At 34.3% G+C, this 13845-nt stretch overlaps 2 protein-coding genes across 7 annotated transcripts in view; both read left to right on the plus strand.

Annotated features, from left to right (window-relative positions):
* LOC115441381 overlaps nt 1-6249 on the plus strand; it is a 41455-nt gene extending 35206 nt beyond the window's left edge. Inside the window, exons 7-8 of the mRNA XM_030166159.2 lie at nt 540-681; nt 2568-6249. Of these exons, the coding sequence (XP_030022019.1) occupies nt 540-681; nt 2568-2845 (420 nt within the window). The 3' untranslated portion in view covers nt 2846-6249. The remainder of the gene's footprint in view (nt 1-539; nt 682-2567) is intronic.
* Nucleotides 6250-6938: 689 nt separating this feature from the next.
* LOC119188348 (transcription factor Adf-1-like) lies at nt 6939-10270 on the plus strand. 6 transcript variants are annotated; one of them, XM_037447571.1, is made up of 3 exons: nt 6939-7252; nt 7677-7831; nt 9032-10270. In XM_037447571.1, exons 1-3 carry the CDS (start codon nt 7212-7214, stop codon nt 9868-9870), a joined length of 1035 nt encoding a protein of 344 aa, XP_037303468.1. In that variant the 5' UTR covers nt 6939-7211; the 3' UTR covers nt 9871-10270. The 6 variants fall into 6 exon arrangements, with proteins under 6 accessions (XP_037303468.1, XP_037303469.1, XP_030022012.2 ...); XM_037447572.1 differs by having other exon boundaries at nt 6940-7252; nt 7463-7831; XM_030166152.2 differs by having other exon boundaries at nt 6940-7252; nt 7559-7831.
* The last annotated feature ends 3575 nt before the right edge of the window (nt 10271-13845 follow it).

The raw sequence follows: 13845 nt of genomic DNA on the forward strand, positions 1-13845 counted from the left end.
TGTGTAACCATGTCTTGTATTTGTTTTCTTCTACGTTTTTCTGTATGTTTTATGAGAGTTTTATGAGATTTTACATGAATGTGTTTCTCCTCGCAATGGGGGTTACAAAAAGCACGGACTAAGAATCCGTTATTTCTATTATAAACCCTATAGTAATTATAAATAATAATATCAGCCTTGTATTATATACTTGCCCACTGCTGAGCACGGGCCTCCTCTACTACTAAGAGGGATTAGGCCTTAGTCCACCACGCTGGCCTAATGCGGATTGGTAGACTTCACACACCTTCGAAATTTCTATAGAGAACTTCTCAGATGTGCAGGTTTCCTCACGATGCTTTCCTTCACCGTTAAAGCGAACGATAAATTCACAAAGAATACACACATGATTTTTAGAAAAGTCAGAGGTGTGTGACCTTGGGATTTGAACCTGCGGACATTGGTCTTGGCAGTCCATTCCACACCTAACTGGGCTATCGCCGCTTTTTTTAGCCTATGCATCCACAGAATTTATTATCTCACGAGGCCGTATGTTGCAGATCGTGTGCATCGTGCTGAACTCCGTGTTGTTCATCACGTCGCTGTACGACACGCTGTTCTCGCGGCGCGCGGGCGGAGACCCCACGGCGCCGCTCGCGCCCGACACCACCATCAACAACCCCGGCTTCAAGGAGGGGAAAGGTCACTATTACCGTACACATACGTAGTATATACAATCACGCTTTTCCCAAAGATTGACAGTTGTAACATTGTGATACCAGGGGGGTAAGTTCGTTGAAATAAAATCCTTGCCAAAGAACACCGATTCCTGCCTAGGATGATTCGCGAGGCTATTGAAATTAAAAAACACCCAAATTTCAATAGGGAAGATGGTTGGAAGCTTGCACAAGCCTGAGATCCTGTTCTACATTTAATTAAATCGGATCCCATAAGACCAGCTGCCAGACCTCAAGACACTGTGAGCTCATTCTGCGTAGATCTGACCGTCAACAGCTAAAATTTAAAAAAGTTGTGTATTTGAAAAATGTACGTAGATATTGTAACTTTGACTTTACGGATGAACAACACCCCCCCGTGACCATGAAGGCTGCACAGTCTGCGAAACGTCGGGAGAAAATAATAGTATACAAAACCGTGATAATATCCGTTAAATAGTTTTTAGTTTTTATTTCAATGTCTAAAATTCGCGTAAACGTAAGAAATCATTATGGGTAAGTTCGTATCAAATAGCGGACCTAGACCCCTCCGACTCCTCACTTGTGAAGCACAAGAATTACTTTTGAAACTTAGTGGAAATTATAGTCTATAGTGAATTCGTTTGGAGGAAAAGATATATTTTCTGATACTCCAGCCTTTTCCTAAGCGCCATCATCAAGACCATCGAGAGTTTGGGTTGGTATGCTGGTGTAAGGTGTACATAAGGTTAGGGACTGGGTCCAATGCTTGCTCGGATGTTATACTCTCGAAAATAGACTTGGGTTATAATTCCGGTGAAACCAACATTACCGTTCCACTCTCCCTTCTAGTGGTGATGAAGATAATTCGTCTTTACCCTGCGAAAAAAAATTGTAACATTAATTTCGTCATATATTTTGGGCGAGACTTGCAATACACGATCATAATTTACGGTGTTTATGCCTATGCTAAGTTCATGTGTGATGTAGTAAGTAAACGCTTGTACCATGTGGAATGCTAAAAACTGTACAATTAAAACGATGGATAGTGAAAGATGGATAGTGTTTACGGTTAGATGTATGGCGTACTCAATTGGCACTATAAACTAGTAAGGCTTAGCTGATGTAATTTTACTAAACGATGTAACTAATCAAATAAAAAAGTCACGCGATTTTCACCACTATGTCTCATGATAATAGAGGAAGAATCACTTTACCTTACCTGAGTCCTGACCCTAGAAACGACTGAAAGTGAAAAGTTAGATAGTGCTGTTTATTGAGCATTCTATAGAAATAAGGTTTATACTTGGCTACAATTCAGATGCGTGGGTGATCGGCGCCATACCGCCAGGCCTACTTCGCACAACCGGTCGGCGCACTTTCGGCGTTAAACGGAATTATGTACGCGCTCCATAATCTCAGACAAATGTTTAAGAATGAATAACAGTTCCCTCAACATCGTTATACGTATAGATAATTTCATCCACGAAGACGCGCCCCACTACTTTCCCTAATCGCTTACAGTGTGCGTGAGCAGCGTATGTGCACACGCACACTACGATGGTTAGCGTCAAGGCTGAGGCTTCGATCAGTTCCCTTACTCACAGAGACCCCGTAACACATCTGCTCATAAAGTGGTGGGGCGCATCTTCGTAGAAGTAATACTGTATATTTTTAAAAATGGAGGCTAAGGGCTTCATGGCTTATAACCAGTTATCATTTCCTAGGACAGAAAGAAAAGAAAAAAAACATACCTAATCAAGCATTTTTTTTTTCATCGATAGACAGCGGTATCACACTCATATTTTGCCAGTTACGTGACCCCGTGTAATATGAACCAAAACTATCGCGATTTAAGTATCACAAATATAACAATAACACTTCAAATTGCAGGCATATCAATGACGGACGCGTCAGGGAAGCCGTACAGCACCAACGGTCATGGTAGTGTCGCGTCCATGAACACCACAGCGACGACGCTCACGGGCCTGTCAGACGCCAGTACCATCACGCGGTCGCCCCTCCGCTCGTCCCTGAAGAAACCCCGGCCCCGGGAAGAACAGCCCGGCCTCGGGATACAAAATCCGGGATACTCGGGACACTCACCGCCGCTCAACAGGAACGGGAGTCAGAAGAAAGTGAGGATACAAACGCACAGCACCGAGGTATGATTGTAGTACGTTTTCCGTACTCTGTGGCATAAAATTTGGTAAATGGTAATTTTCGATGTTTAATGATGGAGATATGAACTCTATACGATATTTTTCGAATCTCGATCGATTAATGAATTTGTTGATATTAAAGAAAACTAAATATTACTTACTGATTATGTTCAAATACTATACACTGTGTATAAATAATGATGTGACCTCTTAGAATGTCCCAAAAAACGCGACTCGTAAGTCGATGTCGCTTAATTTGACGTTTGTGATTGGTCGAGAGACCAGGCCGTCGTCAGTCACGTGTTAGTCTCTCAACCAATTACAATAACACGACACGGAGTCGTATCGGTTTTTTTTCCACATTCTAAGCACTAATCTGCTATTAAAATGGCGTTGACAGTAAATAAAATCAACAAGGTGAATTTTTTGCAAATACTTTTAAAGATATATTTGCATTATGAATCTCGAACACAAACGATTCGCGCAAATCATTTTTTTTTGGTAAAATAAATGTCATTATAATTAATGAATGCTGAAGAAAAATAAGTCTGAACATAGTTGATCTCTAAATACTTCAGCATTTGTGTCAATAAAAATCAAAATGGTTAAATTCATTCTGCCAAAATTTGTTTGACTAGTTCAAGTGATCATAGAAATGCATGAAATTATTTCTTATTACAACATAATATGTTATCATAGTTAAAATTTTATTAATATTCAATTAAAATGTATTTACAATTTTTTGATTTTTATTAACACATTTTATTACGAGACAAAATATTTAATAATTTTGCCTTTTCGATTAAGTATGCACAATTTATTCTTCAATGTTAGATGTGAACAGGGTCGTAGCTAGGGACATTAGTTGGGCACTTTTATGAATGAACTAACTATAATTAAGTAGGGATTATTATACCACTTATTGTCCGTCAACTATTGAGCTACCGGCAGCCCTTTGAGAGCAAACTTAATGGGCATGAAATAAAGTCTATTTTTGTTCATTATTTTTTTTAAAACCCGATAATACATAGATATAAGTTTGTAGCTTACCCAACACTGCCCCTAGCTACTATGTTGTTGGAGAGTTGTAGTAAAAATTATTTAAATATCACTGTAGATAAAAGCTACATTTGTCACTTATATAAATAGTCGTTCAATATTACCTAATTACTTTATGTAAGCTATATTTACGTTTTTATAACATATTATGTATATTTGCTTGAACAAAGTTCTCAGTTGATATGTTTTTAATGTATAAACTACACTTATGTATATAGTTGAGCACAAAGTGTTGTAAAAATCAATATAAATATTTTTTATTATCATACCACATTTTAGCGTCAAGAGTAATAATTACATTAGATTTTTAGCAGCAATTGAGTAAAATATAACTTGTAAGGCACATGAAACAGCCCTACTGTTTACTAAATGTTTTATAACAGTATTTATTGATGAATAAAATCACCTTTTGGTCTATACAATTCCGTGGAAAATGTATTGCTTAAATGCTGCTAATAATTTATCACATCAGCCTTATAATCAAATTGCAATATAGTCGTAAGTAACAATTTAATCTTAAGATAGTTTTGTACATATTTATATAATAAATAAAAAACCCACCAGGCTTTATAAAAGACATCACATGTAGCTGAAAAATGAAATATAAAACTTTCTGCTCTTTCACATTCTGTGACCTGCTGGTAATGAATTAACCAGACTCGAATATAGTTTACATATTGAAAATATTTATTTATTATAAATGTATTATTGTTGGTGTATATGTACAGAATACTGTATTAAGAATTGTTTAAGGTCCAATTCACCTTTGAATTTAGATAATTTTAAAGTACGAGAATTATTTTTTTGCTAAATTATATGAGTGTAAAAGTATACCATTATGTGGAACATGCAGAGTCTAACTTTGGGTCATAACCTCAATAACTTTCCTTCAAGATTCGTGCCTGGAATCAATTATTGTCATTGTGCCTTATCCAAATTTTCTCAATATTTAGTTTGACATTACTGACAGAATATTTTCAGTTTATAGAAAAATCAATTGTGCCTTACCATTGTCCAACACTATTCTACTTTCATCAAATTTAAATTATTTATGTTTAGTTTGTGTAAGTAATAAAAATATGACATCCGTCCAAATTCTGGTCTTTATTGTTTGAGTTAACCTTATTTGTAGTATTGTCATAATGTATGGAACTAGATTGTTTTATTATTTGTTAATTTTGTATAGTTACTATGGATTAAATGTATTTTTATTTACAAATCTTATGTATTAGATTATATAATATTTCCACTCTCATTTAGATACTCGAGCTCTTTGTATACATAATTTATCTCTGTAGTAAAGAATACAAAGAAAATATGTATAGTTAAGCAATTATAGTTATCAAATGGAAGAATACATGAATTTATTAAAATAAAATTATTTACAATGAAAATGTCGATGTATACATGCGCCGGATAATAATACCATATAAATTCTAAAGACTCCTATTCTGTATGTGTGTCTAAAATATGTGAAAGCAATGTACAACTTTTGAAACAAATATAGGAACATTTTAGTTGATTTGTGAATATTTGACAAAATATTTGTGTTAACTATTGTAACACTATGTTAAAATCGGCTTGACTGAAATTCGTTTTGAGAAAAAAATATGTTTTAATGTAAGAATACTTTATGGATTCAAATTGATTTATGTCCATAGGTAATTTTGGAGTAAAATTACACCTACATTCTTATGTTTTGTTTTAATATTATAAATGAAATGTCCAACAGTCAAATGCATAGTTCTAACAAGATTTAAACCTTATCTTGTGTTTAAAATACAGTAAAATGAGGCAGTAAATTATTAAAGTTATAAATATATATAAACAATATCATGTAATTTTCGTAATTTTCGTCGGTTCAACCTGTGGATGTATGCGCACTTGGAATCTCAGACCGCAGTTTTGTGGCTGCGTTGAGTAGGAAATTTTTATTGATGGTTTTAAGAATTAAAATACAATCTATATTCACTATTCTTAATGACTGATTCCATGTTGCAATAAGTCAAATAGAACATTCTCGTAATGAATAAAATATCGGTAATATTGATTGTAAGTGTTGTCAGTGCTCTATGGTCCTACATTTATTAAACGGTAAACACCTATAATTTATTAGGTTCCCAATATAAATAATCATCAGACATAATTAAGACTAATACATTCCATTTTATGTTCATCTGACATGTTATCTGATATGGTGTTTCGAGATATTACAACATAATAACCTACCTACTGTTATATAATTTTGTATGTATATTATAATAAATTTATTCCGTCCGAGTTGTTATCAGATAATCTGATGTTTTGGTTTATAATTTTAAGTTTTGCTGAATAAAGAATATTACTTCTTTGGATAATGAATTTTATTGAATCAGCCCCCAGCAAACCAGCGCACTAATCGTATTTTTAGAAGCTATCTTTTCGAAATTTGTAATATTAATAGAACAATTTTTTTTTAAATATTTTATATTTGGTGTTTCATTTTTTTTATAATTTAAGTATTGTTTTATTAATTTCATAATGAAATTTCCACTTAAATGTTTGATTCCGTGTATCTCCTAAAGTACACATCATAATAATTTACAAACCAAATTTTTAGATAGCAAATGTAATAAAGAATATAATGGTTTTATAAATTTTCGAAAAGTCCTTAAATTTTTTTTTTTTCTTATTTTCCTATAAGTGATATATGACAAAATGAATTTTCACTTTCCAAAAGTGGCTTTTTGTAGAGTTGACAAGTAGCAACACTAACAAGAAAGATGTGAACTGAGGTGTGCGGCTTGCATTCGTTTTTCAGAATCTGAATTCCATTTCTAAATTCAAATGCCATTCCGAATATAGAAGCCCAGCTTTAAATAAACATAAAGCCTGAACTCAGACTGAAGGACATTTAATGCTACTAATGTAATTAAATAATATCTTTTATTTTTTTTTCAATATCTATTCGATTGTTAAATAATCGATTAAATCTCACATAAAATGATTATCGATAGGTAAGACAAAAACGATATATTTCGAGAGTCTGACCGTCGGTCGTATATTACATACTCTATGGCCCAGTTCCGGCTTCCAATTTTGGCCATGTTGACGTCTTTTATGTTGAATGATCATAACAGTTTTCTAATTTCTTATATATTTTAATTATTATTTTTGCATAAAAGTGTAATAGACCGAAATCATCTTAGTTTTTCCTCAATCCCGCCCTAAATTTTAGATTGTTGCACGTGAAAGCTTTATAAATGTATGTTGTGTATTATAATTGGTAGATGTATAGAAGTGGGTGAAATTTATAAACTGCGAATGTTGTCTTTATATGTTATATCTGTTTATAATCATGTTTAGTTTCACACTAAGGTAAAATGTGTATAAAATAAAGCTAGTACTAATTAAAAATAATAGATTCCATAGGATAAAAGTATATGTATCAAAAACAGTATTTTAACTTATTGATATATCTCACATTATCCTTGCCCTCATTTTTCTTGGAATTTATTTGGTAACGTAAACCTATTGTGTACCATTGCCTATAACATTTTATTACTTCATAAGTACTTACCTTCTTAGTAATTTCACACAAGGATTTTTGGTTAACAAGTCTAGTCACGTATAACGAATATATACTTATAAGTAACTGTGAAGTAAAGGTTAAGGGACCTAAAGTGTCTATTTCATGTTCACCACATATTAAGAAGCCCTTGTTCATTGTGAACTGACAGACTGTTTCCTTTTATAAGTGTGTGGCCTTAAATGACATTAAAATGTCACAAAATTTATGCAGTGGGAAAATGAGTTTTTCTCCGCAAGACGAAGAGAAATTGATAAACATTGTTGCAAAGCACCCAGTAATATTTGACACTGGCCACGCTAATTACAGAAATAAATCGGCCAAAGAGAAAGTGTGGGCGGCTATTGGGGAGGAGCTTAATAAAAACTGTGAGTAACAATTTACTATCTTTAAATAAAAAAAAACTTATGTATTATACAACTGAACAGTCAGATGAGTATATCACTTGCATGATTGTGAAAATCATAACTCATATTCAAGGGGTTCGATTCATAAAAAACAAATATTCATGAATTGTATTTGATTTTAGTGCTAAATTGTCATAAATATTCATCGGTTAATCAATTGTATTTAATTTTAGTTCTAAATTGTCCATCAATTCTTACTTTGGTCGAGGATCAGATATTGCAAATTTGTATTCCCCCACAGTAATCATTTTTTTTCTATAATTTGTGTGAGTTTGGCAATATGGGTAATTTGTCTAGGTTCTTAATGTATCACATGATTATTTTATCTGTGGCCATCAAAGACACTAACAGTATAGTTGGTTATAGACTGGACATCAGAACCGAATTTGTGCTTCAATATGATTAAAAATTGGTAATAAGACATTTCAAATGTCCATGTGACAAGATCTCATAGCATCCATCAAGATATCAAGTACCCTTAGATATAAATTCATGCATAATATATGTACATCCTACTACACTGTTGTCTTCTGTTTTGACTTCTTCATGATCAACTTCCAGTAAATTGTCTCTGTCACATATTAGGTTAACTTTGCTACTTGATGGTTGTGAATCATCTACATTTGTTACTCAACTGACTTCTTTGTTCAATACGTTGTTGACGTGCCACAGCAGCTGGATTTTCTGGTTTTACCTTTGTTAAGAAGAACACAGATAGCACAGCTGTCTTTTTAAGAAATTTTGCAAGGAGCTCATAATGTGAAATGATAAAAAACGAAAATAATTAGCACGAAGTAATTAAAAATTTATGGAAATAGGTAAATCACATAGAACTTCTATAGTGACTCACCTGTATAATTGATTTTCCCGTAATAATCTTTTTCTGTAAAATGCGCAACACACAATCTTGCTGTTCTACTAGCTTCGAAGTTTTTTATACGTAACGCAGATTCCCATTGCGTTCTACATTTACTTTCCTTTGGAAATAAATATATTCCCCTGTTTTTACAATTCAACGCACTGCATTGAGGCATTTTGAACAAAAGCATATTATATACACAAACACTCAGTGATACGTCATACGAGTTGACGTTTGTTTTGTAAAGCCAAGGTACAGTGCGCCCTCTATGAATTTGTCACAAGCATTCTTTACTTTTACAGGTGAAGACTGTAAGAAACAGTGGAAATTAATACGGGATGGCTATAACAGGTTTAAAAAGACCAGGAAGAGCTCTGCTTCAGATGCTCCAAAACACTCCAAGGATCAAAGACACAAACAACTATTTTTCTTAGATGGTATCATTCACCACAGATCAGGAGGTTCAACTGTACCAGAGTCACCGCCTGAAAGTATAGACAATGAAGAAAATGTTGACAGCAGTGAGGTAAATATTGAGTTAGGAGAATCAAAAAGTGTGTTTTTATCTTGTAATTATGAACCAGACCAAACTGAAAATCAAAATAGTGATAATGACCAAGAATCTAGTTATAGTGAAAATCAACATTCTGATAATAACACAACTGAAGCAATCAATGATGCACCGAAAAGAAAAGGAAAACCTAAATCAAAACTTAAACGGTTTAAAAGAACCAATGTAGAAAATAATTTACTAAAGAAGAGAAAAGAAAGGGATCAAAAACGACAGACACTACTCCATTCAATAGCAAAAAAAAAATGTGATGATGTAGAATATTTCTGCCGCCACATCGCTGAAGTCTTGCGACAATTGCCACCTGTAGAGAAAGCACGAGCTAAACAGCACTTGAATTCCGTCCTTTCAGAATATGAAATCATGGCAGCCAGAAATACGGTTGAAGGTCATAATTCTACATCTACATATTTTTCACCAGAAAGTTGTGAAAGTCCCTCATCTAACAGTGCATATCAGTGGCCAGGAACCAGCAGTGTTCAACAAGTACACTTGCCAAATATTACCCCCAAATTAGAGCCTTCAACTGGTGTGATGACTGATGTTGAATTTAAGGTATTCCCACAGTGATTAACATTTCATCATAAACTGTGGACAGTTTACTGTGTCTTAACAAATTATATTGTCATGGCATTTATGTGTCACAGTAAATATTCTCAAGCAAAAATTTAAGGTGGTATTTCATCAACAATATCTGATAATTCATCATTGAATGCTCTCTGAAGTAACAATTTTGTAAACATTAATACCAAAGGTAAGAGCGATTTGGATTCCTATGATGTTCCACCTTTAGAGTTATGCTCGTAACTATTTTCTGGAACACATTGTATAGCAATTTTTACAAGGTTTCTTCAAATGGAACACAATGTTGCAGTAGCCACTCTTGCATCGTTTATTTATAGAATGAACAATGAAAGTGTGGGCAACATGAACACCTATGGGAAAAGTTTAATAAAGAAAAGGAATATGACAGATTCTTTTATTGCTTCTTAATTTAGTTTAATTATTTATCTAATCATTTCCAAACCCAAAATTATTAGTCAATTTAGTTTTACACTTAAAAAGCCATGTTTGGGGACATTAGCGGCATAAAAACAACTTAGTGGGGTAATCACACAACATTCATAACTTATGTCAGTCTTAGTCACTTCAGAGATCATATTTATAACCTGATAATGCTGATTTTATATATTTTCTCATTTAATTTTTACACACAAAGCACGTAATCTAAGTATTGTCAGCAAGTCTGTCAATACTTGGATCAGTATTTAGTATTTATTAAAAATACTATAACAGTCATTATTTTGTCTTTTCTTTGTTTTCTGTTCTTGGTTAGAATCATTAAAAAATGATATTGTTATATATGTCGGAGTGAAACTGTTTACTTGGTTATTTTTTTTACATGACCGGTAAAGTATCACCGGTCTATATTTATTCAGGCAGTTATTGAAACACTTATTTACTTCAGAAACAATTTACTGCATAGTAACACTAGCGGAATACACAATGTGCTCGGTTCGAGCGTCCAAACAAGACTACTGAAGACTACTACTAGAGTCGTACAAGACTCCAACCAGACTCAACCAACACTCGTACAAGACTGAGCTCTCGTCGTTCGGCCGGTCCTTATATTGGCAACAGTCGACCTCCCTCCTTTTCTAATACTTCCTCGATGTAATAATAGATGGCGCCACTATCGCTCCGGAAATTCACCAGTGCTGCGGCGACATATAAATTCAGTACTTCTAGATTTAATTGGTATTGAATTTTTTATTAGTTTGTTTCTTTAGTACATTTTAAACCTTTTTCTTTTGCCAGGTTTTTTTTTTCCTTATTTCTAGATTCTTTGACTTTGATCTTTAACTGTTGTTTTTTTTTTTTGTTTTTTCTGCGAATATATGACAGTTTTTCAAGCATATGCTATAGCTAACGGTTTCTAATCAATAAATTATGACGTTTTGAAAATTTCTCACCCAAATCCTTTCCAGGTAAATCATTTTTGAAGGTGGATTGTACATTAATTTGTTTTATGTATTGTCCAACCATCTCTAAGACTTCTGCACTTGTCACTTCTTGACTATTTTGTCGTTCTAACCATAATTCCGCCGCCCTTTTACAAGTTTTTACGTGTCTTAATTCGGATGGCGAAATCAATAATATTCATTCAGATCAGGTTTTTAGTTCCTTTTCATTGTACTTACTGCTTTCCGCTGAGTCGTCGGGCGGTTTGCATTCGAATAGGAAATATTTCTATTGGTCGTTCGCAACGTGTCGTTTCCTGATTCTTCTACATCACCACTGTTGTTTTTCAAAATGTCCGCCAAATTTGAATACATGCTGCTGAGCGATGGTGACAAAATCTGAGAGCTTGTACACGGTTTATTGTCCATTGGATCCGATTCAATTCCAGATCTTTTGGCCATAGAAGCTTCGCTGTTATCAACTCTCCTTACAGCTTTAATCAAGTCATGCAGCGTCAACAGGCGTAATAATTCAGATTGGACTTGTTCCTTAACTAAATCGTTAAAAAACTTTAATTTGTACTTTGGGTCCAAATATGTAGCAAGCGAATGTAATGTATTGCTTGGAAGTTAACAAAATCTCGAATGTTGATGAGATGAACTTTTTGATGTCTTCAAAAAGTTTTTTAATAATGTTTACAAATTCCGGATTTCCGTCAGATTTTTCTTTTTCTATCTGCATTGTATGCTTCAAGTCGCTTAGATTTCTCGTAATTTCTAAAAATAAAACAACGCATTCCTTCTCACAAAAAGCAACAACCGGAAGGTCTCTCTCTGGTATGTACTATTGTTAACATTCACATCATTGAAGTCTTCATTTTCACTGGGCACATATGTTCTATCGCTTGGATCACTAAGTATAGAATTCCAACTGTCATCTGATATCCCATTGTCCCCCACTGAATCTAGGCTTGTCTCTTCAGCATCTGACTTCAAATGATTCTTTTCTTGAACAACAATTACATTTTGTGGCTGAGGATCTTTTTCTATGATTATTACATCTCGACTAGTAATTAACAGCCTTCTATGAAGCATCTCAATGAACAAAATAAAATTGAACTCTAAAACAAAATTACAAATTAGTAACCAAATATGGAATATGTGTAAAAAACCAGCATACTAGTGATTAAAATAGACATAAACATCAATGACATCAAATAAACTTAATTATTATTATAGGAAAATTGTAAAAAATTAAAGAAGTAGCTTCATTCACTCGCAGATCCATGTATCAAACTCTGGACCAGCACAATCACAATGAGCCCAGAGCCCACACATTATGCATTTAATCCAGTTTTCTCCACTGGTATCCGTGAAAAAAAGTCTTTGGCATAACATACATTCAGCATCAGCAGAGTCAGGAGATTTTTAGCCCAATAACTCATCAGGCTCACTGTTATCAAACTGGATAACGTCTTGTTTCTCAGGATCTTCTTCCTCAGAATCAGTCAAATTTTTCTTTGTTCATGTGTTTCTCTTCGCAGTTTTCTTTTTACTCTTCATCTTGGTTTATTTATTTTCTTTTTCTTGTTTCTTCAAATTTTGATTTACTAAGTCATTCTTGTAAGGTGAAGGTGTTATCACAGTTGCTACGGCAGGTTTGGTGGATAATTATTTTTAGTGTAAATATCTTCAAGAAGGTTGGAAAAAGCATTCACTTTTTCCTTATCAAATCCAAATGCTCTGGCAAAAGATGTACCAATTGGCCTTCTTATCGAAAGTTTTTCTTTATGACGATTTAAAAATACAACTTTAACTTCAACCACTTTTTCCCGCCATACCTGATTGAGTAAAGGGATTCTCCAAATTGTTTCTCCTTGCTAGCATATACGCCATACGGCGAAGATCAGGTCTTGTCAAACCGTGAAATTTGCGCTCCATCATCAATGTATTCTACCAGCTGACCTTCGAGTTGGGAGCCCAATATTGTATGTCGTCCTAATGTTGTGACAGCTGCATCTGGTGGAGACTGTTCATTTTTTTGGCACAAACGGAATAAAGTTGTCCTAGGCACTTGAAAATGCTATACCGCTTTCAAAGATCCCATTATCTTTTTCCGGACGAATTTTATAGCTTCCGCCATTTTTTCTTCAACCCAGGTTTTTCGTTTCGTGGTCGAATGTGAAGCCGACATTCTAGAAACAAACAGAACACATAATTTTTAAAAGAAATAATAAGAAGTACCTAACATGTGAAAAAAAGCGCCAAATTATGGAATATTCCATAATTAGGCACCAACGACTGTCGCCGACGCGACTTGGTGCTTTGGGAAGAGACGCTCAGTGCGAAGCCCTGCTTCGCACCGCAGTCGCTGAAATAGATTGTTGTAGGCCTCGTGTACAACCATGCAACGTAAGCACAATAGCTAGATGGCAGGGAGTGACATAGCACAGATTTCGGCAATTGGAAAAGGAACGGGCTAGCTTAGACCGGCAAACCGTTTTTGTGATCCGCTGGATTTGATGAATCTTCGTTGCTTCAATAGATAGCCGCATCACATGGCCGAGACGACGCCAACGTGCCT

Source organism: Manduca sexta, chromosome 7, assembly GCF_014839805.1.
Source record: "Manduca sexta isolate Smith_Timp_Sample1 chromosome 7, JHU_Msex_v1.0, whole genome shotgun sequence".
Taxonomy (NCBI): Eukaryota; Metazoa; Arthropoda; class Insecta; order Lepidoptera; family Sphingidae; genus Manduca; species Manduca sexta.

Coding starts and splice junctions, on each gene's coding strand:
- LOC119188348 (XM_037447571.1), top strand. CDS start 7,212: ATGTTATATCTGTTTATAATCATGTTTAGTTTCACACTAAG. Junction 7,253..7,676: donor ATGTTTAGTTTCACACTAAG/GTAAAATGTGTA, acceptor AAATTTATGCAG/TGGGAAAATGAGTTTTTCTC. Junction 7,832..9,031: donor GGAGGAGCTTAATAAAAACT/GTGAGTAACAAT, acceptor TTACTTTTACAG/GTGAAGACTGTAAGAAACAG.